Source organism: Chroicocephalus ridibundus, chromosome 7 (assembly GCF_963924245.1).
Source record: "Chroicocephalus ridibundus chromosome 7, bChrRid1.1, whole genome shotgun sequence".
NCBI classification, from domain to species: Eukaryota; Metazoa; Chordata; class Aves; order Charadriiformes; family Laridae; genus Chroicocephalus; species Chroicocephalus ridibundus.
Window position 1 is genome coordinate 56287927 of NC_086290.1, and position 26970 is coordinate 56314896.

At 44.4% G+C, this 26970-nt stretch overlaps 2 protein-coding genes and 2 non-coding genes across 4 annotated transcripts; 1 reads left to right on the forward strand and 3 right to left on the reverse strand.

The window, feature by feature from the left end:
- Positions 1-178: 178 nt before the first annotated feature.
- CCT6A (chaperonin containing TCP1 subunit 6A) lies at positions 179-7641 on the reverse strand. Its single transcript, XM_063340945.1, has 14 exons — positions 7442-7641; positions 7079-7142; positions 5425-5559; positions 4660-4833; positions 4400-4503; positions 3581-3691; positions 2892-3051; positions 2553-2635; positions 2049-2145; positions 1774-1921; positions 1324-1457; positions 1113-1215; positions 717-789; positions 179-535 (listed from the first exon to the last, which is right to left on the reverse strand). Exons 1-14 carry the CDS (start codon positions 7573-7575, stop codon positions 463-465), a joined length of 1593 nt encoding a protein of 530 aa, XP_063197015.1. The 5' UTR covers positions 7576-7641; the 3' UTR covers positions 179-462.
- LOC134519083 (small nucleolar RNA SNORA15) lies at positions 3838-3973 on the reverse strand. The gene has a single exon (XR_010072133.1). It is a non-coding gene; the product is annotated as a small nucleolar RNA SNORA15 (small nucleolar RNA).
- LOC134519085 (small nucleolar RNA SNORA22) lies at positions 4966-5097 on the reverse strand. Its single transcript, XR_010072135.1, has one exon. It is a non-coding gene; the product is annotated as a small nucleolar RNA SNORA22 (small nucleolar RNA).
- A 10470-nt stretch (positions 7642-18111) lies between the features above and the next one.
- Positions 18112-23266, forward strand: PSPH (phosphoserine phosphatase). The gene is made up of 5 exons (XM_063340946.1): positions 18112-18382; positions 19047-19181; positions 20714-20859; positions 21611-21759; positions 23080-23266. Exons 1-5 carry the CDS (start codon positions 18162-18164, stop codon positions 23188-23190), a joined length of 762 nt encoding a protein of 253 aa, XP_063197016.1. The 5' UTR covers positions 18112-18161; the 3' UTR covers positions 23191-23266.
- Positions 23267-26970: the final 3704 nt, after the last annotated feature.

The window sequence follows — 26970 nt, forward strand, 5'->3', positions numbered from 1 at the left end:
TCGCAGCCCCCCCACCCCACCCCCCCGGAGCAGGAACGCTCTGCCCTGGCAAGTATCAGAAGCAATAACAAAGTCCGGCACGCAGAGCGGGGAGCCAAGAACTGCTGACAAAGCCTCCAAGCAGAACGTTCAAACCCTTGGCCTGAGGAAGGTGAAGTTTTAAAATAACCGACACACATAAAGCACAGAACATACCAGTTTATTGGGTAAAAAGGAAAGCAACCTCAGTTGTACACTTCAGTGAAATCAAAAATAAATAACTGATTTTTAGAGCCAAATATTGGAATAGTTGCTAATTGAGTGGCCGTGTTTACCAAAGAGGGGCTGCTCGTTACAGCAGATTAATTTTCTGTTGCTGGGAAAATCCACCAGGGCTAAGAAAAGCGCGCCTTGGGGTGGATTTCTGAGACATGCCCTGGGGCAGTACCGGAGCCGACCACCGTCGACAGCAGCACATCCAACTCAGCCTTTAAGAGAGGACATTCCAGCTCGCATAATTTCATCCACCAAGAGAATGTTGCTGGCAATCACCGTGCTAGAAATATTAAATAAATATTGTTAGAATATCTGTTTTGACATAGTTCAAAGACAACTCAGCTTCATTTCTGCCTTTCACGACAGCTTCCTCTACCTGGGATCGCTCGATTCCACATTACTCTATCAACTTAAACAATCAAACACCCACTGGTATTTAAAGTGAAAATACTGTAATTTACCATGAATGAAGCAGTTGCTTTTTGACATTATAATTATCCCAGATTCCAGCTGCTGCAGCTACCATTGGCTCACCTACAGAAGAAATAAAGTCTTTAAATAACCAGTTCTCATAATCCAAAGCAAGACTTTCCTCTGTCCAACATCAGATATCACTTGCTACATCCAACCCAGCGCTACTGTCCGCTTTATTTTCACAACAAACTCGAACAGAACCCACTGAAGGACTCCAGCACGCCATGGCTGACTGCAGCAACAGGATGCCCACCACAGCATTCTGCACAGCTTTTTTATGAAAAAAGGTGCAGCTTTCTGCATTCAGAGCATCTTTACTCCTCATGGAGCTGCCATGACAGTTTCTTACTTGAGACTGTGCCATTATTTGAGGAAGCTCTTACCAGTGTTCAGATCGACTCCAGTGAGTTGCCCCGATTCCGCGTGCTCTGTCTGAACCTTCACCAGTGTCTCCTGGGGATCGTAACCAGAGTTCTGAGCGAGAACCTTTGAGAGAACAGAGGAATAATTTCACCTTAATTAAGAGACCTCCAGCAGAAAGAGCGATGGGTCTTAGCATGCTTTAAAGGCACTTTATTCAGGGGTTCCTCATACCTTAGGAATGATGAGCAGAGCATCAGCAAAAGCCTGAACTCCAAGCTGGGCTCTTCCTTTTACATTAGGTTTATGCTTAACAAGAGCATTAGCTACGGCCACTTCTAGGGCACCTGCTCCCGGGACCACACAGCCTGCAAGGGAAAACTCCATATTCAGACTTCACAATAAGCACCTATTCCAATTTAAACAGTTAATTTTTAGTGCAGTTTGAGCTCTTCCCTTATCCTTAAAAAGCGAGCTTCTATCTGATCAGGTAAGCACTTATTCAGTTACCAACTGGTTGTAAAATATCTGTAAGAACGGTACCTAAAAGCACTTCACATTGAGATACACTCAGTTTGGTGTCTGCCTGCCTCGGATACCAAGGAAGCTGATACAAAACCCACCAGTTCTGGGGTGAATTTCAAGAGAAGACCCTAAACATTGCATAACAGAGCGTAGACTTACCATCCTCAATAGCGTTTTTAACGGCACGCAGACCATCTCTTACTGCGTCCTTGATTTGTGTGAGCGTATGCTTATTCGGCCCCCTGATCAACAGGGTAACAGAGCGGGGGTTGTCACATTTCTCAATGAAGGTGTATTTCTCTTCACCCTGGAAAACAGGATTATGTCTTCATGTCACACATTTGCTTAATCCACATATACACATAATAAAAGAAAAGCTGGCATCAATGAGGCATATTTAACCTGTCTTCAGCTGAAAGCTGGGTTGTACTCACCAATGTATACTCATAGACAAGCCCTGCGTGTCCCAGGCAGTCGGGAGTGAGATCCTCCACGGAGTTCATGGCAGTACCGCCACACGCGAGGGTCAGTCTGAGAGAGAACATACTTAATATAAACCAAGTGCTAAACTGTGTAAAATGTGAAGTTGCTAACGTAACAATAGCATTTCAGCATGCAGAACGGCATGCTTCCTAGGCTTGGAACAGTTTGCTTCTGTTCATGGAAGAGCTCTTCACCCAAATAAGCTTGCAGAATTAAATCTCCTCTATAGGTATCTGTATTTGAAGCAGACTGGTATCTGAAATTCCAACATCACTCCAAGTGCTGGACAGACATTCCTACGGTTTGTACAAACTACCCCGAGTTACACCAGAAAGAGCTGAACAGGCTGAAGTGGACTTTTTAATGCAAGTCCTTAAAGGTGGATTCAAGCCAGACCCGACTCTTGAGTTTGTAAGAATAAGTTATTTTACTCCCTCCTCTCCCCAGGAACTGACCTTTCCATGTTCCTCCTTTTAGCTCTCCGCAAAGCAACTATTCCTTCTTTTGCAAGTGCATCCAAGGAAAATGGGTCAATTCCCTAGAAGCAGACAAAGTGACCGTAAGGATAAAGAAAAATCTAAAAATGCCCTCTCTCAGTCTGACACTAATAAGTTCTTCCTCAGGGCTCAAAGATCTCCAGTAGGAACTGTATGCATATATTCAAAAGTTCACCAGCCAAAATTCAGCTATTTTTGTCTGAAGAACCATACAAAATGAGTCAAACAGCATGTGGCTTGCCAAGAAAGCCAACATTTTCAATTAATTTTTATGGTTAGTTACACCCTTCATCTCACCTTCTGGTTGATCACAACAAATCCTTTATCTGAATCACCACAAACTCTTCTTTTCAAGGCTATGATTTTGTTCACTCTGTCTTCAATGAACTTTCTTTCTGCTTTCACTAGCTTCTCTCTCTCTTCAGCACTTTTATAGAAAAATCCAGAGCTCACCTCTCTGTACAAGAAAAAAAAACAATGAAAAAGCAGTAAGACAACTACCCTCGGTGCTGTAGAAATAAACTTAAGCATAAGGAAACAACCCTTTCAGCTACATTATTAAAAAAAGAAGAAAATCAAAACAAAACAATCAAGAACCCCACCCCAAAGCAGCATGCTGTTCATAAGCTCTAGTTCAGAGCTTTTCCATTTGAAACTGAGCGAACTCTGAAGTATATTTATATGTTTGCTCTAAAATATAAAATTATGCCCAAGAAAGGAAGGACTTCCAGCCTTTCTTCAGTAACAAAACAATATAAAAACTACTACAAAGTTCTGCCTCTCAAAGACATTTTCTCAGCCACCAGCTTCCCTTTTCCGAAAAAGGATTGCAGGAGCATCACCTCTGCCATTCCACCTTCTACATGACCTGCCTGGCTCTTCAAGAGTCTATGCAGTCCTTTCAGTTCTTATTTAAGCACACCTTAAATAAGAGTCTTTTCAGACAGGAGCATTTTCTGCTCCTCACCTTGTTGCTGTGTACTTACGTTTTCTCATATTCTAGAGAAACATTGCAAGTAAGAACATAAGCATCTTCCACTCTTTTCTTCATGTCAGGATGACGAGCACCATGATCCAAAACCAGCCCCCTTATCAGCCTGAAAGATTAAAAAGCACTTTGTGTGTCAACATACGCATACAGAAGACACGCACTTCATGGAAGCGCAGACTAGCCAGAGAACCAACAGTGGAACTGGTCCAACACGAACTGCCTGGGCACTTGTGTTTGGAGTAAACAACGATCATATATCCCACTTCCAAGGGCATGCCCATTCTCACATAAAAAGCATGCCAATCAGAGCGTGAAAAGGGAATTTATTCTGGCATAGTGTCTGACTGCATTAGCTACTGAGGAAAGCTAGTGCAGAATTCGTCCATGCCACTGAGGTAAACAGAAAGCCTATGGAATACCCAACTAGATGACTACATTCCAGTTTCCAGTTATCAAATGCTATTTTGTACTTGTAATGGACAAGTAAAAGCCTAAAGCATAACTAAGCCACAGACATTATCACTAAGAAAAAAAGCATTTATTCAACATTTTACGCAAAAGCCAAAGCCAGTGTTATTCTTAGCTATTCAAAAATCTGGTCAGGGAATCAAGTTCGGCAGCTGGGAAACTTCTGCTATCTAGACAATTTATGGCTGAAATCTGTATTTCTGCCTTTCTTTCACCCCTTCCCTAATAACTTTTCCAGTGGTAGCTTTAGGACGCGCAAGTTCTTCCAAAAAGAAAACAAAAACCCACAGACGGCTCAAACATCAGGGCACCATTAAACTGAAGCTCAAGGATACTCGTTACTTACGTTGTGTCAGTTTCTGATTTGTGCTTCATCTCCATAATCTCTACCATGTGGAGGTCAATAGGCTCATCTGGTTTTCTGACTGTCAAAACAGAATCTACTACCGCCTGGAATAGAGGGGAGGGGAAAAAAGCCCCAAAAGGGGCCATTAGTCTTCCAAAGTGCAAATTCACATCTTTCCATCCACCCTTCACTCAAATAATAATGACAGCACTTTAAAACCTGAACCTCTTCACATAAGAAGAGGCAGAAGAGACACTTGCCTCTGTTAGGATGTCAGCAAGCTCGGTATGGACTTTAGTACGGAGGGATGTTCTGGCAACATCTATAAGAGTCTCCCTGTCCATTTCCTTGGTTACTTTGACCTGCTCCAAAACTTCAAGTGCTTTTTCCTTTGCAATCTCAAATCCTTCTGCTACTATTCTAGGGTGCAAGCCCTAATGCAAGGAAAGAAGGGAAATCATTAGACAACTGAAGACAAAATAGTACTTTTTCACAAATAGAACCTGTGGTTTCAACATTCCATGTAACGTCAAAACATAGAGAATATGCATCCTACAAAGACAAGAAAATGTACTGTCCTTCTGAATACATATAAAAGGAATGCAAATCCTTCCAATGCAGAGGAAAAGTACAGATTATTCTAGCACAGAATTGAAACCAAGGGAACTACAAAGCACACTTGGGTGTTCACTGTGCCACATGAATGTCTACTCTGTAACTCTTAATATCCAAAATACCTACTAGGAGGGAGGATCCCCTTGTTAACGTACAAGTGAAAGCATTTTCACTCACACAAAACAGACAGAAGTAACAGCAGGTATCAGACAAAACCTTATTAAAAGCTACAGTATCCCCCTCTCCAGCTTTTCCTCATTTTACAAGTTCTGTGATGCACTCATTTTAAGCAGAAAAATTCATTTTTATGTTTGAATTATGAGTATTAAGCATTGAACAAAAAACAAGTTGAATGGTCTCAGATGAAGCTTTTAACTTGTCCACCTACAAAAGAAATATTGCATACATACCTCAGAAATATAGAGATCTGCCTGCTTTAGGAGTTCTCCAATGATCAAGACGTTTGAAGTAGTACCATCTCCAGTGATGTCATCTTGCGCTGTTGCTACTTTTGCTATCAAGGAAGCTGTGGGGTGTTGTATTTGCTAAACAAAAATAAGAAGCCAAGCAGTAAGTCTTACTGCACTGGTACAGGAAGCAAGCAATATGAAATCAGCTAAAGAAAAATTTAGACTAGTTGATGTTTTCATGATTTATGTCAATTCAGCAGGTTTCAACAAATACCACCAATTAACAACAGCCACTTACTTTAATAACAAATTGATTGAATTAATCCACATAAGACTATTTCCCCCCCCTCAGATTATGCATCTATACACAAAAATGTTAAGTGCTAAGAGCCAAACTAGTCTTCAACTCATTACGAGCTTGACGGAGCCCTTTTCCTCTTCAGGCAAAGGATGCACCATCACACTAGACTGCTGCTGGCAATAAAACCAGCATGTTTAGAGTTAATTTAGGAATCTCTGCATGAAAAGTGCTGCACATACCTTAACTGGTTTGCTATTCCTTTGGCAGTTTATTTTACTCATTCTAATGAAACTAAAGAACATTCGATTAGCTTGTTTCTTGCCAGTTCCTCTGCTAAGTAGCACATTTGGTGTTCCAGCTACAAGCATCAAGCCTGTCTCGCTAAACTTCAGAAACACCACACACGACCTTAGGTTACTTACAGAAGTCAGTCTTTTAAATTAAGGAACACACAAATCACTTAGCATCTCCAATGGCTGACTGAAGAGTATTTTAGCATAGGTTGAAGCCTGTGAAGCTACAGAACATTATCCACATTTGAAGAGGTTGGTGCTTGGTAACTGTACTAGAGCAAGACAAAATCCAGTGGGACCATTTATACTGTTGTTTAGCTTTTTATCATTATTTTCTTAACAGTACTACCTCTAGTGTGAAAGAACTGATTTAATGATTTTTCCTGTCTGTCAGATCACTGTGTACATCAACTTCAATACTTTACGCTGAATTACATCAGACATAGTGGAGTGTAATACTCCACACAGCCCAACAGGCCACGTTCATCTGGGGGACAGAGGCACACCCCAATCCCACAGCCCTGCCCCTGGGCCCACGGGAGGTCCCATCCCCATGGGGTAACACCTCCCATCACATAACCTTTATCCCTACGGTGGGGAAATGGTGATACAACCCCAGACTCGATGGGAAAGCAATATGAGCTGCATCCATCACTCAGATTTAAACGCTTTCCAGGCCACACACCCATGAAGCCTCTGCTGCCCTAGGCCTGCTCAAGTGTAACGGAACTATGCTTTCTGTAAGCAAAATAGAAAGCTACGGAAGTGCCAGTATCATTATTTAAACAGGAAACATTATTTATGTTTCCTTTTTAATTGCTAAATTAGCACACAAACTTCATTCAACAGCTACCAAGCTGCATTTCCTTACCGGGCACATTTACCCCTCAGTGCATGCACAGGCCTAAATACTACAGAAATACGGGCCGGGGGCAGCAGGGGACGTGGTCCCCCCCTCAGCCAGAGGCACTCAGAGACCATCAGCAGGCTCCTGCCTCCCTAAGTCCCCGCCACGGCTCCCCAAGGTTCCCACCCCCGCGAGGGCAAAAAAACAGCTTACCATTTCCTGCAGCAGCACGTTGCCATCTTTGGTCAGCTTGATGTCTCCAGCCCCCGACACCAGCCTGCGGGCGACAGGAGGCGGGTGAGCAGCCTCTCCTCCCCCCCGTCCCCGTCCCCAACATGTGCCCGGCCGCAGGCCCGCACCGCTCCCTCCCCATTCATTCAGCCCTACACGGCGGGGCGGCCTCCGGCTTTGTTCCTCACCGCATGGCGGCGGCAGGAACCGCGCCCCGGCCCCACACGACCCTCCTCCCCGCGCTTTTCTCCTCACGTTTCCCCTCAGGCCTTAACGTCCGCCCGGCGCGCTGAGGCGCCTGCCTCCCCCCCTCCCCAAACCCAACGCCGGGGGGGGTTCCCTCACATCTTCATGGTGCCCTTGGGACCCAGGTTGGTCCTCAGCACGTCCTGAAGCCCGCGGGCCGCGCTGATGTTCACCGCTAACGCGGCTTGGGCACGGGCCACCTCCGCTTTGGGGTTGAGGGCCTTCACCGCCATGTCTGCCGCTCCGCGCTGGGCCAGGCCGCGCCGGGCGAGCCGAGCGGGTGGGCGGGGACTACATAGGCCACGCCCCCCCACACCCGCCCCTTCTAGAACACTCCGGGGTGCGCGCACGGCCATTGGCTCACAGCCGCGCCGGCTGCTTTTCCATTGGCTGCGGCGCCTGTCGCTCCGCCGGGATGCTCCCGCCCCGCCGCTGAGGGGCCGCGCCCCCCGTTAACCGCGTCCGCGCCGCCGCGGCGGTTAACGGGGGGCGCGGCCCCTCAGGGGCCGTGACCGGTCGGCAGAAGCGTGAAGAATAAATAATTAAACCCGGCGGTTTAACATTAGGTCGGTGTAATTAATAGTTAAGCGGTCTGGCTTAATAATCAAGAGGGTTCTTGGTAAAAATTGGGAGTTGAGGTTAATCGAAGCCGTGTAGGCCGCCGGGGCCTGCAGAGCCAGGCCGATCCTGGGCCTGGACCCTTCAAAAGGCTTTATAAACGCGGGGGATGATGTCTGCCAAGGGCACACTAAGGTTTGCCGTGAGGCCTGTGGAAGAAAACCACAAAATATTACTGAAGTCAAGGCCATCTTCATGGGTGCTGGAAGCATTGGGCCTATGTGGCCTGTCAGGGCCCAGCCCTTGAGGCTGCATCTTGCCAGCTTTGAGCTCCTGAATGGAGGAATATTGGCAACTTTCCTTGAGAGAAGCTTGAGAAGACACTCCATGGGCACAGATTGCACAGTTTGGCTCCCACGTTGCCTCATCCAGGCTTGTACCCCTAAACGCCCATCTGCTACCTCAGAGCAACTGGCAGTATCAGGTGTGACACAACCCTCTGGTTATTTCCAAGTATTTCATAAGGAAGGTGCCCGCCCCCGGAATAATCATGGCCCGTGGCTGCAGAGTGGTGCCAGGGAGATCCGGGCCAAGCTTTTTTTGGTGTTCCTGCAGCCCATCTGCTCCAGAGGGTGCTAGCCGCCAGCAAACAGACAATTGGCCCGGAGGCCAGGATTTCCTCAGTATTTGGTACAGAGAAGAAAGACAGCCTTCCTGAGGGCTTTTCCACCAGGCATGAGGATGGCAGAGGGTAAATCTCCACTCCGTCCCAGTTTTTGCAGCAGGGAGCTCTGGATGCAGCCCTGGATGCTGGGCTTCGGCAACACAACTGCTGCGGAGCAGCAACACAATGAGCTGAATGTGTTTTCACTCCACTTTCAGTAGTAAAGTCTAAGCCTGCTGTTGCGTACAGTTTTGTTGCACAAGTGTTTTGGGGGAGACTGACTGAAAGAGTCAGTGAGTGTCAAGTGTCAGGGCAGAGTCCCCAGCCTCACTGGTTTTGGCTGTAGGCTATGGCACCTGCTGGGAATCTGCTGCTTTGGGTGAGGATCTCAGGTTTCTGGGCAAAACGCCATGCTGTGCAGGAGGACTGCCATGCCTGGCTGGTCGGTCTGACTTGGCAGGTCTGGAGGGGACAGGTGCTAATATGCTTGGGTTTCTGGTTTTTAAATGTTTTAGATAAAGTTGGTGTTTGAATATAGCAGACCACAAGTTTGGAGCTCTTGTTTAGCTGAGTGGTCCATGTGTCTTGTGAAATATTTTAATGCTGACTCTTTAGTATAGTGTCCGAGCTTTCTGTTCTGTTACTGTAATCATTAGAAATAAACATTAAACATTGCAAAATGCAGGAAATTACACTTGGCATTTCGTAATTGGCTCTGGACCTCTCCTGTTAATGTTTATTCTTCACACTCATTGGGATGCTACTGGCCTGCCGAAAACCATAACAAAATAAAACATGCCAGCCCAACCCTGAGAGGCTGCAGCGCTAACATTAGAGATGTCTCGATGCAATGCCTGGTTAAAACACCTGAATCCCCAGATCTGCCCTAGATTCTGTAGCCAACGGGTCACACACAAGTACTTTGCTATTCTCGCTTCTCTGATTTGTAATTTTTTTGCCTTGATCCTCTCTTTGGGGCTGTTCTCAGCAGAGGGCAGCCTTGTCAAACCCATATGCGTACCAGCGGGCCTGTTGAATTTTATATTTTCCTTGCTGCTGTTCTGTGACCCTCATGGGTGATGTCCCATGGAAAGGCAGGAATTAATCTGTCCTAAACACCTGCGACATGTGGGGCTGGATGCTAACAGTGATAAAGCCATTCCCCAAGTAGGTTTGGGTTTGTGAAGGGAATTATTACTGTGAGAAACAAAATTTGCATCCTGGCAACTTTTAGTTTGAATTTTAGATATTTTTTTTTTTTAAAAAAGGGAAGCCATTTTCAAAGACATTCTAGTCCTTCATGTAGGTGATCTCTGCTTTTTATACAAATGGAGAGGTTTCGTAGTCACATACAAGAGTTAGCTGCTTTGCTTGTGTCGATAGTTGCTCGTCCACATGAGTTGTGCTTTTCACTCCTCAACATCCTTTTAAAGCTTCCAGGCAGAGCTCTCCACGTTTCTTTCCTGGATCACATGTCTGAGGATAGTTATTTTATGGTATAGTAACATTTCTCATTAGCATTTTCACATTAAATCCCCATTCTGCAGCATTTTTCAGACATCAGAACAAGCTTTTCTACATTTTTCAGTCAGCTGTAAGCTTAGCTTTCAGTCTTAGTTTGTTGAATTCTTCTGCATGTTTGTTTTTAATGCCTAGTAAAAATACAGGGTAGATGCTTACTAGGCCTACATTGTCCTTTGAAATCAATGGATTTACAACAAATTACACCAGATTAGGATAAAAATATTTAACTAAATTACAACCAATGTGTCCGTAAAACTAGGCCAAATAAAGGGAATAATCCGTCATGAAATATTCCGCAGCAATTGTCTTAGTCAAATCGGGGACTGCTTATCTTGGCACAAAACCTTCTGAGATTCCCAGTAAAAGCAGTTTTCTTTCATCTTTATCAAGATCTGTTTTCATTTAACCTTATTCACAGAAATGATTTCTACATCTGTTTTAAAAACCTACTGTCCTGCCACGATAAAACTAACAGGACCAGACTGAACAGTGAACCACGTCACCAGTTTTGTAGCAAAGGGGTTGGTGCCCGCTTTTCCTGACACAAGAAGTTACTAATAGATGCTCATGTTGAATAATGGTTGTGTACTGACAACTTCTTAAAAAAATATCAAGGAAGCCGTGGGAGGAGAGGCACACAAGGCTATTGTTTTAATTTATTTTAATTAATGCATGTGATTTTGAGGGGTAATACTGCCAGAATTGCAAAGAGATCAGGCATAGAATGCGACTCGTGCATCCAGTGGTGCAGAACAGTCTTTCAAAATGGGCAGCAGTCATAAGACTCCTATCACAAGCGAAAGAAAGAAGCTAAATCAGCTAAATCTGGCTTTCTTGACCTTGAACCAAACAACCAGCTTCATAGTCCTGGGTTGGCAGCCTCCCATTTCCTAACCGATGTCCACGGTCATATCTGAGGGAAGCTCGTCTGTGGGACGCCAAAACACAAGCACAGACAGGTTTTGCAATTTATCCGTTGTATTTGACAACATTACATTTGGGGAAACAAAACAGAGCCTTCTCAGAAGCAGAAGTTTTAATTTTGCCTTCAAAGCTTTAGATGAATTTTGATTCGATTTTTTTTGTGTGTGTAACATTGCACACTCTAATGCACCGACTAACAGCTTAAGCCAAAATACAACATTGCAATCTTAACTCACAAAACCTTTCATCTCACCCACAGTGAAAGAAAACAGTGTCCCTGCCTCGCCTCCGATTTCACGCCAAGAGAAACTCCTGACTGCTGCTTCTCAGAGCCCCTCCTCGGCTCTCGTCCCTCACCCTCCCGCGCTGGTGCTCTGCGTGGAGCAAGGTGAGTTTGCCAAGACCCGTCTTGCTCTCCATGCCCGTGGCACAGGCTGGCTGTCGGGCGAGGAAGCTCCCCATCATCTTCTTCAGGGTCTGCTCCCTGCCAAGCCGTGCCTCCCCAAGCTGGGAGCGCTCCAAACTGGGTCCGAGCAGCTCCTCCCCCGACGCAGGCGAGGTTACACCTCTCTTCCCTACGCCTGTCAGCGAACAGCTGGACTTCTCTGGTTACATGTGTGCAACCATTTAAAAAAAACATCCAGGCTGGCTTACTCAGCAGATTATAAAAGAGTGATTTACAAAATGCGGCTTTCTTCCAGATCAGCCCGTGCCGTTGTATTTATGTGACTGAAGGTCTCAGCTGATCCCTACTTTTCTTGTGCAGCCAAGAGGTTTGCAGCAGCAGCAACAGCCACGGCCAGTACAATACTGTAAGTCACTGGGAACGTTTTTTTCTCTCAGTTTGGAAGGGGTTGGCGTTTGGTGTATCAGATCCATAACACTTACCATATTTTTCTAGCATAGAAAACGAAGACTATCTTCTGCTGGGGCTGTGACTGTGCCGCCCGGCAGGATGCAGCAGCACCAGCAGCAGCGTGGTGCCTGTTTTATAACAGCAGCATGAATGAATGATGCAATCATGCAGGGGGGAAGCATCATCATTTTGTCAGGACAGGCGAGAGGGGATTGGAGAGTTGGGAGGTGTATGTCAACATCCACCAGGTTCCTTCTACCTCTTTTCAACTACTTTTTAAAAAGTGCGTAAATAAATTCATTGTTAGGCACTGCTGTTCAGATACTAGTGTAGAGCTGCAAACAGTTCATCTCTTGACTGGCATACAGGTTTGTGTTGCTACCTTTAAAACCTGAACAGAACACCAGGAAGTGTGAGGCAAGCTTAGTGAGGTTAAGGACTGAATCTTTCTGTTCTCACACTGAAAACCACAGAAACTCACAATTTTGGATGGATGGGTAGTAGAGTAGTACTTGCAGGGATATAAACAACAGTCACAATTTGCTTAAGTATAAGTAATCTGCTTAAATGTATCCCCTTTCCTCTAAAGCTTTCAAAACATATTGCTAATACAGAGAATTAAGCCTCAGCATAGAAAAGTTGTATCACTATATTATTCCCATTTTACAGACACAGGACTGAAAACAATGAGGATTAAGTGGTTTCTTTAAACTAATACCATGGAAACGCTCCTGTGAATATTCTTACAAGCAGGACCAGTCCTGTAGTGGGAACAGGTCCTGAGAAAAGTTTCAAGAACTATTTTCTCCAAATCCCTTACTCTAAGCAGCAGTTTCCCTTCAATGAAACGGAATAGTTTAATGCAGTTGCCTTTCTGTATATCTCACTGCATGTTCAACGCAGTGTTACTCAGCTGCGGGAACGTATCTCAGAGTGAATCTCAGTGAAGTGCTCGCACCTTGTTAAATGAGAATCAGAATCAGAAACACTAGAGACTGTTTGCAAACTGTAGGATATTCCTGAGTGATCTGTTTCAAAAGAAATTTTAGGTAATATTTCATTAAGCTTCACTTAATCTGCATTTTTTCACAGCAATAAATGTGAACATAATGCAAAGTAGCAGCGTGGTAGCACTTCTGAAAGCTGAAATATGATAACAAGTGAAGTCTAGTCACAATGAGGATTTTGAGAGATCTTCAAGATCTCATCAAAATATACCAGCCCCAGGACACCTGGAGTTCTGAGTACCATTTACTTGTTCCTTTTGCAATATATGTAGCAGATACTGCGGATGTTTCAGTTTTCGCAGTGCAGCAAGTGCCCTTCTTTGAAGGGTCAGCAAACAGAAATGATTTTGGTTGTTTTCCTTCGACATGTGGCCTTACATAATTCTCGTGCTTGCTTCTGTGACTCCACCCTCTCCGTTACGAAACAGAGCTATTTCTTGTGGAAATGCCATTTTTTTTTTCCAATGGCCTAACGAAGTACTTCATAGTCTGTAGGCAAGGAGATCTCATGGGAATTCCACTTTTCTGATGCAATTTCCTTTTTCTCTATCTTTATTTCAAGTTTCATTCTACCTCTCTACCTCTATTCTTATGTCTTCTCTAGGCACTTTGCCCATTGCTTCTTCTCTTCCCCACAGTATTTTATTATCAAACCTGTTGAAATGTTTGCTGCTTGGATGCTTTTCCGACCAGCGAATAGTAGGATAGGAATAGATTGCCTATCTGAAATGAAATGGCAGAAACATCAGAGATTTTCTACCCATGTTTTTCATCTGGAGACAAAACTCATTATTTGTGTGAATTTCTTTTTTCTTACCATCTCATTAAAACATTGACAGATTTAAGCAATCAGATGCCCTGAATTTCAGAGTAATTAATCTCTGCCAACTGTAGAGGCCTATACCACTCTGGAATAAAAAATTGCTGTTCTCTTACTCCAGCTGTTAGAGATTTGTCCATAGAAAGGTTTTACACAGCTTCAATTCTTTTTGCTGGTATTTCCAAGTGACGCTTACCTGTGGATAAGCTACTGTGTCTGTCCTTCTTTCCTATGCGCACTTACCCAGAGTCAGTTCCCGGCAGCTTCCTGGTGGATGACATGCCAGGATGGCCCAGTGAAAATTTTAAAAACAAGGGAAGGAGCAGAACCTCTCCTGCTTGTATTTTCCCTCACTCCTGTTGCCCATTACTCAATGACTAAATGCCTTGCCTTACGCTCTCATCTACCCTTAGGGCTGGGAAAAAAATGTCACGAGTTTCTGAAATTGGCATGTTACCACTTGGAATGGCATTTTTCAGCCTCTGGAGCTGGTGGTGGCCCCCTCAAGCTCTGCCAACAAGGGCAGAAGAACCTTATTTCACTCCAAGTGAACCACCTTTAACTCCTAAAATTTACTTTCCCCCCCAGCAAGACTCCCTGCGATAGGTGAAGCTTGCTTCATAGGTTCTCCCCTTTGCTCCTGGATGAGCTTCCCTACTTTGCAGTTCATCACAAGTTCTCCAACATGTGTGATGATACATTAGCCAAAACCAGGTCTGTGTTTTCCAGGACTCAGGGTCCAGCTATAGCAGAAAGATTTTAGCAGGTCACAGGCTGAGGGAGATCAGAAACTACTGATGGTTTCTGCATTTCAAAATGCAATTCTTCCCTTCCAACTTGTCATTTTTAGGCGCTATAAACCACAGCTTGAAACTCTTTTGAAAGAGTTATTGCATGGAACAAAGAGAGGACAGGGTTAATTCCAACCATAGCTCCACAACTGGCAATTCTTTCTCTAACTTGTTTATTTGCCCATCAAAATGCAAAGTCCACCACAGCGGTGGTCTCCTCATTGTAAGGAGCATCCAGAAGGGAAAGGAGTATGGGAAATGTGGATAACGGAGGGAAAGAAAAGTTAATGTTTCTTTCTTCCTGCTCACGGTGTGTATTTCTAGGGATACCATTTTTCTCAGACTAAAATTTTGAAGACACGTGTCCAGAAACATATTTCAGGTTTTCGCCAAGAAATCACATCACAGTGCGGTGTCCCCGCACAGTGACATTGCATCATAACGTGGTAATGTTGCAGTGCAGCCTCAGGTTAGCGTGAGGCAATGTGATGGCTTTGCATAATAAGGAATCAGTGTTGGAACACCATGACGCAAATATCCCGCCACAGTGATGCAACAAGTTTGTCCAGTAGAACAAATCTTTAAAATTGGCACCAAACCCATGGCTGAATTTTTGGTGGATTTTATAATTTCCAGTAGGCTGGAAAAAATTAACTCCCCGCCATTTCATAGAATCATAGAATTGCGTAGGCTGGAAGGGACCTTTCAGGTCATCTAGTCAACCTGACTCTGACAAACCCCATCGCTACCCTGTGTCCCTCAGCACCACGTCTGCCCGGCTTTTAAATCCCTCCAGGGATGGTGCCTCAACCACTGCCCTGGGCAGCCTCTTCCAATGCTTAATAACCCTTTCAGTGTAAACAATTTTTCCTAATATCCCGTCTAAACCTCCCCTGGCACAATTTGAGGCTGTTTCCTCTTGTCCCATCGCCTGTTCCTTGGGAGAAGAGACCGACACCCCCCCAGCTACCCCCTCCTTTCAGGGAGCTGCAGAGAGCGAGAAGGTCTCCCCTCAGCCTCCTTTTCTCCAGGCTGAACACCCCCAGTGCCCTCAGCCGCTCCTCACAAGACTCGTGCTCCAGACCCCTCACCACCATTAAAAAATGTTCGTGGATTTATTTTGTTTTTTAATTCTGCAGCACAAATACATCTATCAAATAGCTGTCAAGGCCTGCCCTAAAGTCAAAGCCCTCCTGCTCAAAAAAATCAAAATCTTCCACTGAAAATACAAACACAGTGCTGTGGAGCCAAGGTCAAGTCAAGGCTAACACAAAGTAAACTTCAAATTCACGTGTCACCTGTCCACCCACAGCCAAGTCTTAGCTCAGAATCTGTCAGAGGGAAGTTTTTATGTGCATGGCCAGTTAAGAGAGAGAGGTTTCTCTTGTGTGCCATGCTGATGGAATATGACTATTTCTTATATGTACAGCGCAGTCTTTATAGAAAAATACAAAAAACCACATGCTGTCTGCGGCGAATAATTCTTTAGCGGTGCTTCTAAGGCTAGACCAGAGTTTTACAGTATGTCTGCGCGCGGAACAGCTCTGATGCACAAAGAGCAGAAACCTGTCAGACTATGGTTCAGTCCTTGTTTCTGCCCTTCCCAGAGATGGAGTTTGTAAAAGCCCTTTCCTGGAATGTCTCCTTTTTACCGCGTCCCCGCTCACCTTTGCTTTCTGCACACTGGGGAGGTTGAGTCCAGGCTCGGTCCTACCTTCCCACACCTCAACCGAATGCACAGGAGGGAAGTAGGGGCTGGGTGATACCTGCTCTCCCATTCTCACACCTGCGATGCAGACGAGCGCTGAGGAAGCTCCTGTGTCACCTTCTTGGCCTTGTGCCAAAGCCACAAACCCACTTTGGGTACTATAGTAGTGCGTTCACACCAAAAAACTCAAGAATAGCTAGAATGACCCTCTCAAACAGGCTGCTTCGTGGCTGCCTTTGGATAGCTTTGCCTTCAATGTGACTTGCTCTGTCTGTTTCTTGCTATTTCATATCTACCTGTTTGTTAAACAGAGATTATTTCTTACAAATTTGGCTGTTAGCTGTTCACAGCAGGTTTCATCGCTTAGGTATGGTGGCTTCATTTATACAGACTTTTACCTTTCAGTGAAGGTCTGGAGCATTCTCTTTTATCCTATACGCATGAACAGATAAAAGATGAATGTGTGTTATTTTTTTCAGTGATTATGGTAATTTTTCATAAAGCCTTTTGTATCTCAGTATTCACCGTATGGTTACTAGTCGTGGGAATAAACCCAAAGTTTCCTGTGCCTTCTTTGCCCATTAACTATTTATCTGTGATCTCTCAGTGACAGAGTCACCTCTGGAAACAGCACTGGTGTTTACCATGTGTAATCCCTGGATGACTCCTGTCTGGCAGTGAGCTACATCAGTACCGATCAGTTCCTGTACTTTTCCACAGCAAAGTACATAGCGATCATCTTCTCCATCTTCACTGGATGTCTTTTGTGTCCGGAGGTGCAAAGTTTGTCCAAAAAACCAAATGTTTTGTGGCAACTTGTGTAAGACCTCTCACCATCAAAATTCACATAATGTACAGGAGAAAAATAGATAAGCGAGAGGATAACAAAAGATGAAGGTATATAACACAGCGAAGGTATATAACATGCTGTTTGACCATATTTTTCCCCTATCCCAGAAAAAGGGAGAACCTGCTACTCAGATCAATTACACAAGATGTGTCCTGAGGGATGTCTAAGAGATTAGAAGAAACAACTGAACAAAAACTTTTACAAAAATCTGGGAAGTGAGATAGAACACTGTTATTTCTGTCTAACTGTACAGATTGGTAAATAGTAAAGTCCACACAATCCCCTTACGAAAGGGTGAAGCACAAGATGAGTAGGGTAGAGTAAGAAAATACTTGATTAACACCTCATGCTTCTGGTCTGCAGAAGTGCTCAACATATTTAAGTGGACACATACAAAAGGGAAGAAAGAAGCTTTTGTCAGACATTATGGAAAAAGTTGTGTCGTGATGCGATATCTTAATGGGTTGAGTGAAGTTCTCAAAGCTCAAGACAAGGGATTTTATAAAAGACTAATTCCCAATGCTAATGGCTAAACCTTCTATGCATTCATAAATGGTGAGAATATTTAGTTTTTATTAATCAGGACAAAGAAAAGGATCTAAAATTTCATTTTAGGGACATTTAGGGACAACCTAAATTTAGGGAAAACCCGTATTTAGGGACAACCACTCACTGACACGTTTAAGATAGTTATGTCTACTGTGATCAAGCAAATCCTTAAGGGCTGGGTGTTTTTTAATATCCCCTGGAGCAACTGATTCGACACGCTAGACTGGGTCTGATGAGAAAATAAGATGCATTTGAGCGGTGAGGGCAAGATGAGACTGAGAACTGCAAGTCCCACGCAGCAGTTGGCAGTCTGATCGTTCAGCAAATGCCAAGTATTACAACCTTGAACCCCATGGGAACATCAATGGGCCGAGCCTGCAGAGAGCAAATCAGCAACTGACCAAAGCTGCACGGCCCACCTGTAACGTAAATTGAACATCGTAGGCAGCAACAGCAGAGAGCAAATCAGCAACCGAGCCAGGCCTCCACCACCGCTCACGCTCTTTGATAAAAGCTGGCTACCAGGCTGTGCTCGTCCCTTCTTGCAAGAACCAGATCAGTTGCGCAAATGGCTCAAGACGCAGTGCAGTACTGCCACTCAGAGAAAGACTTTATCTTGTCCCCTCACAGTAAGAAGGTTCCGAAAAGGATGGCGTCCCTCTTGGAGATGAAAGAAATCTTCCGCAACGCTGATGCAGTGTGCTTTGACGTGGACAGTACAGTCATCAGGGAAGAAGGCATTGATGAGCTTGCAAAGTTCTGTGGAGTCGGAGATGCCGTTGCAGAGATGTAAGTATATTTGCTGTTTACTTCATAGGAATAGTAGTAAAAAATAAGGATGGATAAGGTTAATCTGTGACAAGGAATTTACAATAGGGATTGCTTCAACCCTGTCATAGGAGATTATTACAGTTTAAAAAGGATTTTGGGAATAAGTGGAATTAATGCATAATGAAGTAACTTCTTTTGGAACTGTGAAGCCACTCAACAAAACTATACCAACGTACATTCTCTAGCGGAAATGCTTTCAATCAGCCCTCATCATTAAACTCGGCTAAGCACAAGCAAACCTTATTATGAGATGGAGAAGAGGGGACAACTCTCTCAACACTTCTCTGAGGCTGATGTAGCAAAAGTTGTGTTACTTTCAGAGAACAGCACCTGGGCCCCAGTTTAGGAATACGGGTCCCAGTGGCTCAGATGCTCTCACAGAGGGAACGAAGCAGTTTTCCTTTGCCTCGCTGGTTCTCACAAGAGCTCCGACCTGTGGAGATGATCAGCAACCAGTGGTTTTCAGTGCACCAGTCTTCTCCTTTACCACATAGATAGGGTAGAACCTAGAACCTGTGGCCTCTTACCTTGTTCCTCATTATTCTTCTTTAATTAACTGTTCTTGGGAGAAGCTTTAACTTGTTAGGTGTCACTGATTTTCTTTCTTTGGATCACAATTTAGGACGCGCAGAGCTATGGGTGGCACTGTGACATTCAAAGCAGCTTTAACGGCACGATTAGGTCTCATACGTCCCTCCTATGAACAAGTGCAGAAATTAATATCTGACAACCCACCTCAACTAACACCAGGAATAAGGTAAGAAAAATTTCAAATGATCTAACAAAAAAGTCTTCCAAAAGCACATGGCATAAATAAAAAAAATTCTGTGATATTAGGGAGGCTGTACGACCATAGAGCTGGTTTACATTGCCTTCCTACACCATTTCCACACTGCTTTTGTACAAAGCTTATATCAGGAGCTTATAACGGCCTGACTCCATGTCGGGTGGCTAAGCATCCTTGTAAAAAGAAAACACTCTTGGGTATTAACTGCCATTTTATGGCATTAACTGCCATTGGTAAGCTCAAATTCTGGCTCGAGGATTAACTGGGCATGGAAAATAATCTGTTCAATCACATCTGGTTTTTGGTGGGTGATGGAACTGGGAAGAGATTTAATACCCAGTATGAACTACTGGCTTGGTCTGTTCTGCAATTATGTTACCGCTCTCTTACACCTCCGCGTGCACTCACACCCCTGCGCTCAGCTTAGGGGATCCATCGGTCAGAGCTACCCATTCTGTACTGAAGTCCCCAAAAAAGTATTAAAAAAATCACTAAAGGGAAAGACATATATATGTCTGTATTTATTCATCTTTGGGTTTGGAATAAATGTTAACTCCAAGTCTAAAATATTTTTAGCACATACAGTACTTTTAGGTGATATTGCGCTTGTATTTTCTCCTTGAAACGAAGCACACGCTCAGGGTTTTCTGTAGAAGGCATAGCTTGATCTAACTACAAAGAGCACATTGTTTCCTTGTTTAGAATCACATGATTTTCCTTTTCATTCCTTCCCTTTCTTCCTCCTTTTCTGTGTAGCCCGCTTTAAGCCTCCACTTTGCTTTTTAGTGTTTAGCATTTCTGCTCTTACTGCCACCACTTCTAATGCTCAGCATTGCTGCACGCTGACCTTCCTGCTTCTAGAGCCAAATCCCATAAAACTCTTAACTGCCTTCAAGCCCCGTTGACATTAGCTGAGTCTGAAAACTTCTACTTTTTTGATTCCTTTTCTGTAGCTGGTGCCCTCTTCTAAAGATGGCATTGATGTCCAGCGTCTGGGGAACCAACTCTGAATTAGAAAATGTTCGCACTTTGCACACTTTTCAGCCCGCTTTTGCATTTTGGCGCAGTGGCTTTCTCTCCCTCACATTCCCTACTTTTTCCTGCATTATAGATTCATTTTCTTGCTGTTGTTTTACTTCAGAAAAAAATCTGAACGAGATCTGCTGTCATTTGTTCAAGGGAACTAATGTGAACAGTAGGAAAGCGCAAAGAAAAAATTTGTAGAGAGTCCTTGTTTCTGAGCAACTAAACGCTTGTTTGTCTCTAGATGTGACGGTTTTGTTCGTCTCTTTTCAAGCAAGGTGTATGCACAAAGTTGCAAGGAAAGAAGGGAAAACTTTGGACAGCAGAGATGGATGGAGCTGGAAAGCGGCACACATCCTAACTAAACTGGAATGACACAAAGAACGGGCAGCCTTGTTTAGGAAAGATGTATTTTAACTTTGCTGTTACCCCCAGATGCTGCCGGGCACTCACGCTTGGCGACTGCTCTTTCTTCGCAGGGAGCTGGTGAGCAGGCTTCATCAACGAGGCGTCCAGGTCTTCTTGGTCTCTGGGGGGTTTCAGAGCATCGTGGAGCACGTAGCCTTACAGCTGAACATTCCAACAGCAAACGTCTTTGCCAACAGGCTGAAGTTTTACTTTAATGGTGAGATTCCCTTGGGTCCAAACTGTGAACTATTGGGCTACAGATACTGTCCAGCCTACATGACCTTGTTACCGATCCAGCTAGCTCCAAGTAGGCAAACTGCAAGACCTTACCAAAAACATGAGTTCGGGTAATTTTCCAGATATATGACAGTTACTGTAGTTACTTTTTAATTGCAAGCTGTGCCAAAGGTAAAACATGTTACAGTTGCTGACAGCAGATTTTCATTTTCTCTCGCTCCTTCAAGTTAAAAGAGTTTAATACACTTACCTGCTTCCAGAGCAAACTTCACTTTCAGGGACTTTGAGGTACGGATGGAGACCCATGCACTTTAGCAGAGCTGCTCTGGACTTTAAGCTGGTGTAATCAAGCAGAACTGCGGTTAGTGAGGTTGTTTCTTACTCAGCGTTTCACACACTGTCTATACATCGTACTGGAGGCTGCTTTTGAAATGTTTACACCAGTATGACCGGACCAGGGTGACTGGGAATGGATTTGTAACACTCCCTGTACAGCGTTTCTACTTTTGCCTTAGCATTTCAGCTCTTTGAAAATATCTCCATTGAGACTCGGCTAAAATCCTGGTTTTTAAACTTACCTTTAAATTACTTTTTTGGGATGCTGATATTGTGAGGCTTACAGGACTGCACGTAATTAGCTGTTTTCTGAACTAAAGACCATAGACGTATATCTTTCTTCATTTACAAAAGAATATGCTGTGTGTCTCATTTGTCCTTCCACTGTGTTCTAGGAGAATATGCAGGATTCGATGAAACACAACCAACAGCTGAATCAGGGGGGAAAGGAAAGGTTATTACTCATCTGAAAGAACAGTTCCACTTCAAGAAAGTAGTTATGATTGGTGACGGAGCTACAGACATGGAAGCCTGTCCCCCTGCTGTAAGTATGAAAGAACCGGAATTCTAAATTCCTTTTGAGCAAATCCTTTGGGGGAAAAAAGGGCGGTTTGAATTCTGTGTAGGACTTCAGGGAAGATCTTTAGCACTTCCCACAGCCTGAGAGAGATCTGCGCAGGTAGTTTTCCTCCAGAAAGACTGCGTCATGCAAGGGTTGATTTCTCTCAGTTCAGACCGTCTCCGTAAGGGTGTCACCCTCTAAGCCAGGGTGCCGGCAGGGCCCTGCAGGACCACGGAACAGTCTAGCCACCTGTCTCAAATCAAGCTGATGTTATCACCTCTGCCCTTCCCCTCTATGTCCCCACAGTAAGCGCTTGCTTCTGTGCAGAGGTCTTACCCTCCCAAGATCCTGAACGCTGATTAATGGTGCTTAGCATGAAGGTCTGGCACACATCTGGTGCACGTTTACCTGATACTGGCCTACCAAGAGGGTTCGTTTCACTGCACAGTGACGATACCTTTGAAGACAGCAGCCCTGATAGGGTGAAATAATAAAAAAATGACTATAAAGACAACTTTATTCTAAACAGTTATTTCACAGAGGAGACATCTTAATTCCATCTCCCCTCTAGTGCCTTTCTCTACATAAAAGTACCCCAATAGCCCTTCTTCGCCAGTGCTGAGGGACAGATATCCCGTACGGAAAAGCACAGGAACAACCTCCGAGAGCTACTGCTGATGTGAGTCAGGGCAGCTGGTCCCTCACTGTTAAATATCGGCATGACCCAAACGGCTTCGTGTTTGCTTGATGCTTTCTACCTAAACGCAAAAAAGAAGCAGTGGAAATTTTAAACACTGCGCTTTCACTGCAGATGGTTTTCCGAGATGTAGAAATGATGATTGTTCCTGGTTAATGATTGAAGACATGGTTAATGTTTACTTTTGGTATCTATCAAATGAGGTAAACAGAGTTAAGATAAACAGTATAGGAATAATTGTGAGATGCTGCATGCACGTTCCAATGTTAACTCATTCCTGCAGATGAAGGCTTTATGTCGCATCACATTTACATGGTATTTTCAGTAAAATCTCAGACCTGAACAATCTTGAAGTTACAAGGTACTGAGACACACCTTTCCTATCGGAAAAAAACTCTCAGAACCAAAGTGGTGCAAAATTAAATGTTAATGAAGTTCTTGTTAATAAATTTGAAAAATGAACATGCAAAATGAAATAGGGGAAGCAGCAGGAGAAATACCGTAATTTTAAAGTCTGATCTTAAAAACAAACTTAACTGCTGAGGAGCTCCATTCCTTGCATGGGCCTGCAATAATCTATGTGCCCGTTCTTTCTGTTTCGCCAGGACTGCTTCATTGGATTTGGAGGAAACGTAATCAGAAAGCAAGTAAAGGAGAAAGCTAAATGGTACATTACTCACTTTGACGAACTGCTAAAGGAACTGGAAGAACGATAAATTATACAGTAAAATAATATATTTAACAACTATAAATTCATTATACAGTGCCATTAAACATATATTTGTTTGCAAAGTTGTGTTCTGGATTTTTTAATGGTTCTGGGCGTTGGGTACCTTCATCGCTGGCTTGAAACTTGTGTTGCGAATGGCACCGTTCGACTCAAATATTTTGTAATGAAAATGATGTTTTTAACCATCTTTTCCAAGGCAGAAGAAGTCAGTTGATTATTCACTCACAAGTGAGGCCAAAGTTAGGAAATTATTAGTAAGTTAACGATACCGTAAAGGATTTGCCCCTGGTCAATACTGAATATCTATTGTTTCAGAATCATTGAGGTCAACACCTCTACTTATGTTGGGTGGCAAAAGAAGAAGGGGGCCACAAAGGAGAAGTCTGTCTAATCAGTCATAATAATAATAATAATAAACAACAATAATATACTATAATAAACTATACTGTTTACCTTTTAGGGTAAACAGTATAGTAAGTACGTTCCATTCCAACGAATCCCAGACCTAGGCTAAACAGTGAACAGATACGTAGGAAACATTACCGAGTATCCCTGATTTCATTAAAATATGGCTAGAGGAGAACCTGAGACGTCACCTGCTACTCAGCATCACTGTCACTCAACCTGCAGCCTGACAGACGTGAGAGACATGCAGATCTGAGCTATGTGCAATATTCATCAGAGTCCACGAAGTATACTTTAAGGCGAGTGATATATTGGTTCCCAGACTTCATTAAAATACGTTAAACTAAACTCCAAACTGGTGATTTTGTAAAATGGTCGCACTGTTTGTTTTATTTATTTAACTGTCCACCCCAATCAACATATAACTGGATGGAAGCCAATTAATCAACCTTAAAAAAAACAGGGCCTACTGATTAAGAAAATCAATGGCTCAATCAGAGCCAGCAATGTGCCCTTGTGGCCAAAAAGGCCAGTGGCATCCTGGGGGGCATCAAGAAGAGTGTGGCCAGCAGGTGGAGGGAGGTCATCCTCCCCCTCTGCTCTGCCCTGGGGAGGCCGCATCTGGAGCACTGTGTCCAGTTCTGGGCTCCCCGGTTGAAGAAGGCCAGGGAACTGCTGGAGAGGGGACAGCAAAGGGCTACCGAGGTGCTGAGGGGACTGGAACACCTCTCTGATGGAGAAAGGCTGAGGGATTTGGGTCTCTTCAGTCTGGAAAAAAGACGGCTGAGGGGGGATCTTGTCAATGCTTATAAATACTGGAAGGGTGGGTGTCAGGAGGATGGGGCCAGGCTCTTCTCAGTGGTGCCCAGGGACAGGACAAGGGGTAACGGGCACAAACTTGACCATGGGAAGTTCCATCTCAACATGAGGAGGAACTTCTTTACCCTGAGGGTGGCAGAGCCCTGGCACAGGCTGCCCAGAGAGGTGGGGGAGTCTCCGTCTCTGGAGACATTCCAACCCCGCCTGGAGGCGTTCCTGTGCCACCTGCTCCGGGTGACCCTGCTCTGGCAGGGGGTTGGGCTGGGTGATCTCCAGAGGGCCCTTCTAACCCTACGATTCTGTGATTCTGTGAAAATACTGTGAAACTTACCTAGTCTCTGCCTCAAGTGTGGATCAACCACCCTTAAACTTTGTGCTAGAAATAAGTCTAACCTCTTCTAAGTACTTCTCTGAGCTTCAGCTAACGAATCCTAGTTTCTTAAGGATTTGTCTTTTGTGGCCACAGTGTCTGACCCAAGAGGGTTCTTAGACAGAACGCACTTGATAAATGCACTTTTTGTCAGCAAGCTCTTGACAACGCTTCTGTCTTTTTCACCAGCTTTGCTGACGCACCATGGTACTTTTACTGCCCTGACTTACAGGAGTCTCATCTCTGAGAGTGTGCAAAGCTTTACTAATGTCAAAATACACGTCACACCTCCCGCTCCCTCCCTCCGCGCAATACCAGCACAGGAGAAAGATGGGCTGATAGGACATGATTTGCCCTGGTAAAAAAAAATCTATGCAGGCTCTTATCTTCTGGGTGCTTACAAACAGTGCCAGTATTTTTCTGGAAACTGAAAATTAGGCTGTGTGTGGCAATTCTCTTTCATCCCACCACATAGTTCGTAGATGGGAAAACAAGTGATGCACCTCCTTTCCGAAACCTTAACTCTCTCCACAAGATAATGGCAGGTTTTCACAACTTGCACTAGATTTCCTTGATTTAATAAGATTAAATCAAGGTGCAGTAAGAGAGCTCCTGTCCAACTGTTCAAGCATCACCAACAATTAAAACAAATACTGGTTCTGCCCGCTTTGCGTCATCATCAGAAAGGATACAGGGGAAAGCGGCGTTACTAAAGCCACGAAGAGCGATGAATGGCAGCTCTCAGTAATGCCATCTAACGTTTTTGGCAAAAAACCCAAAGCAATAATTGCCTGAAGCTACACCAGCAGTTGAATACTAGTGAAGTAGAATGGTTGAAAGAAAACAAATCCAGAAACAAACTTCTGATGGCTTTTCAGAGCAAGGCAGACACGCAAACAGCTATCCTGACTATCTGTACACAGAGCTTAAAAACCTTCACAAAAGCCCAGACAGACAATAGCTGGCCGGCCGCTCACCAGAGCTCTTCTGGGAGTAGGAAACATGATCTCTTTTCAACTCGTCCTGAGAAAAAGCTCAGCCAGCTCCACGGGCAGCCCATGTACAATCATGCTTTTGTTTAGGCAAGACTGCACGAGTAGAACAAGTATAAACTCTTTCTGCTCTCATTCAGCGCGTCCCTCTGCAATTCCAGTTATGAAGCAGAAGCGTTTCCATTTGCTGCAGCTTTCTGTCTTATTAAAAGGGCGCTACAAAAAAATAATACTCTAACATTCAGCCAGTCAGCTCTAGCTACAGGCCCCCATCCTGCCAACGCTGTGACGTGCTCGGCTTCAAATATCTGTAATTTCAGTAACGTCACCGTCGGACCGCGCGGGAGGCTCTGTGCCGCAGAGATGTTAACATTCACAGCAGGCTCCTCCGCCAGCCTGAGCGCTATGGAGACGCGGCCTTGCGCCAACTGTTTCACAAGAGCCCTTTAGGTCCGACCGGTTTGGAAAAAAAAAGAAATAGCACCCCCTTCCACTGGGCAAACATCAAGCCTGACCTCTAGTCCAGGAGGTACCAAAAGGACTGCTGAGTGTAGTGAGGGGCTAAGCTCCCCTGTCTGTACAATACTGGAAAAAAATAGCAGAGAATAAAGCAGAGTGACGGAAGTTTCGCCGTTACGACCAAGCTACCGATTTACCTGAACGTATCCCACCACAGTAGAGCAAAGCCTGGAGAGCAGCACACATCAGGCAAGTAACAGCCGGTCTTCAGGCGGGTCTCCCGACTAAAAGCATGGGGAGACACCGCTTCATATAAATAAAGCCTTTTATTTCAATGCCATTATTCAGGGAGGCGGAATTGCTTTAAGTTATATATTCAATCTGCACGAGGAGACTCCTTAGAAGAGCAGTTTGCAGTCTTTTCTAGGAAGACTACAGGACAACTAAACTTCAGTTTTAACTGGGTCTTCATTACAGTGGAACGAGAACTGATAACTACCAAAGACCCTTCCAGGCATTGTTCCCCACTTTCCAACCACTGGAAAGCGACTTCAGTTCCGAACTCTACGAATTCCGCTCCAAGAAATGCTGCGGAATGGCTAGGCAAAGGAAGAAGGCAGGCTTGGCCGTGAAATTAAGAGGGAAAAATCACAACAGTGTTCACGACAGGGGAAAACCAACTTCAGGCCGGGCTCGGGCAAAGGGAAGTGGGGAAAGATTG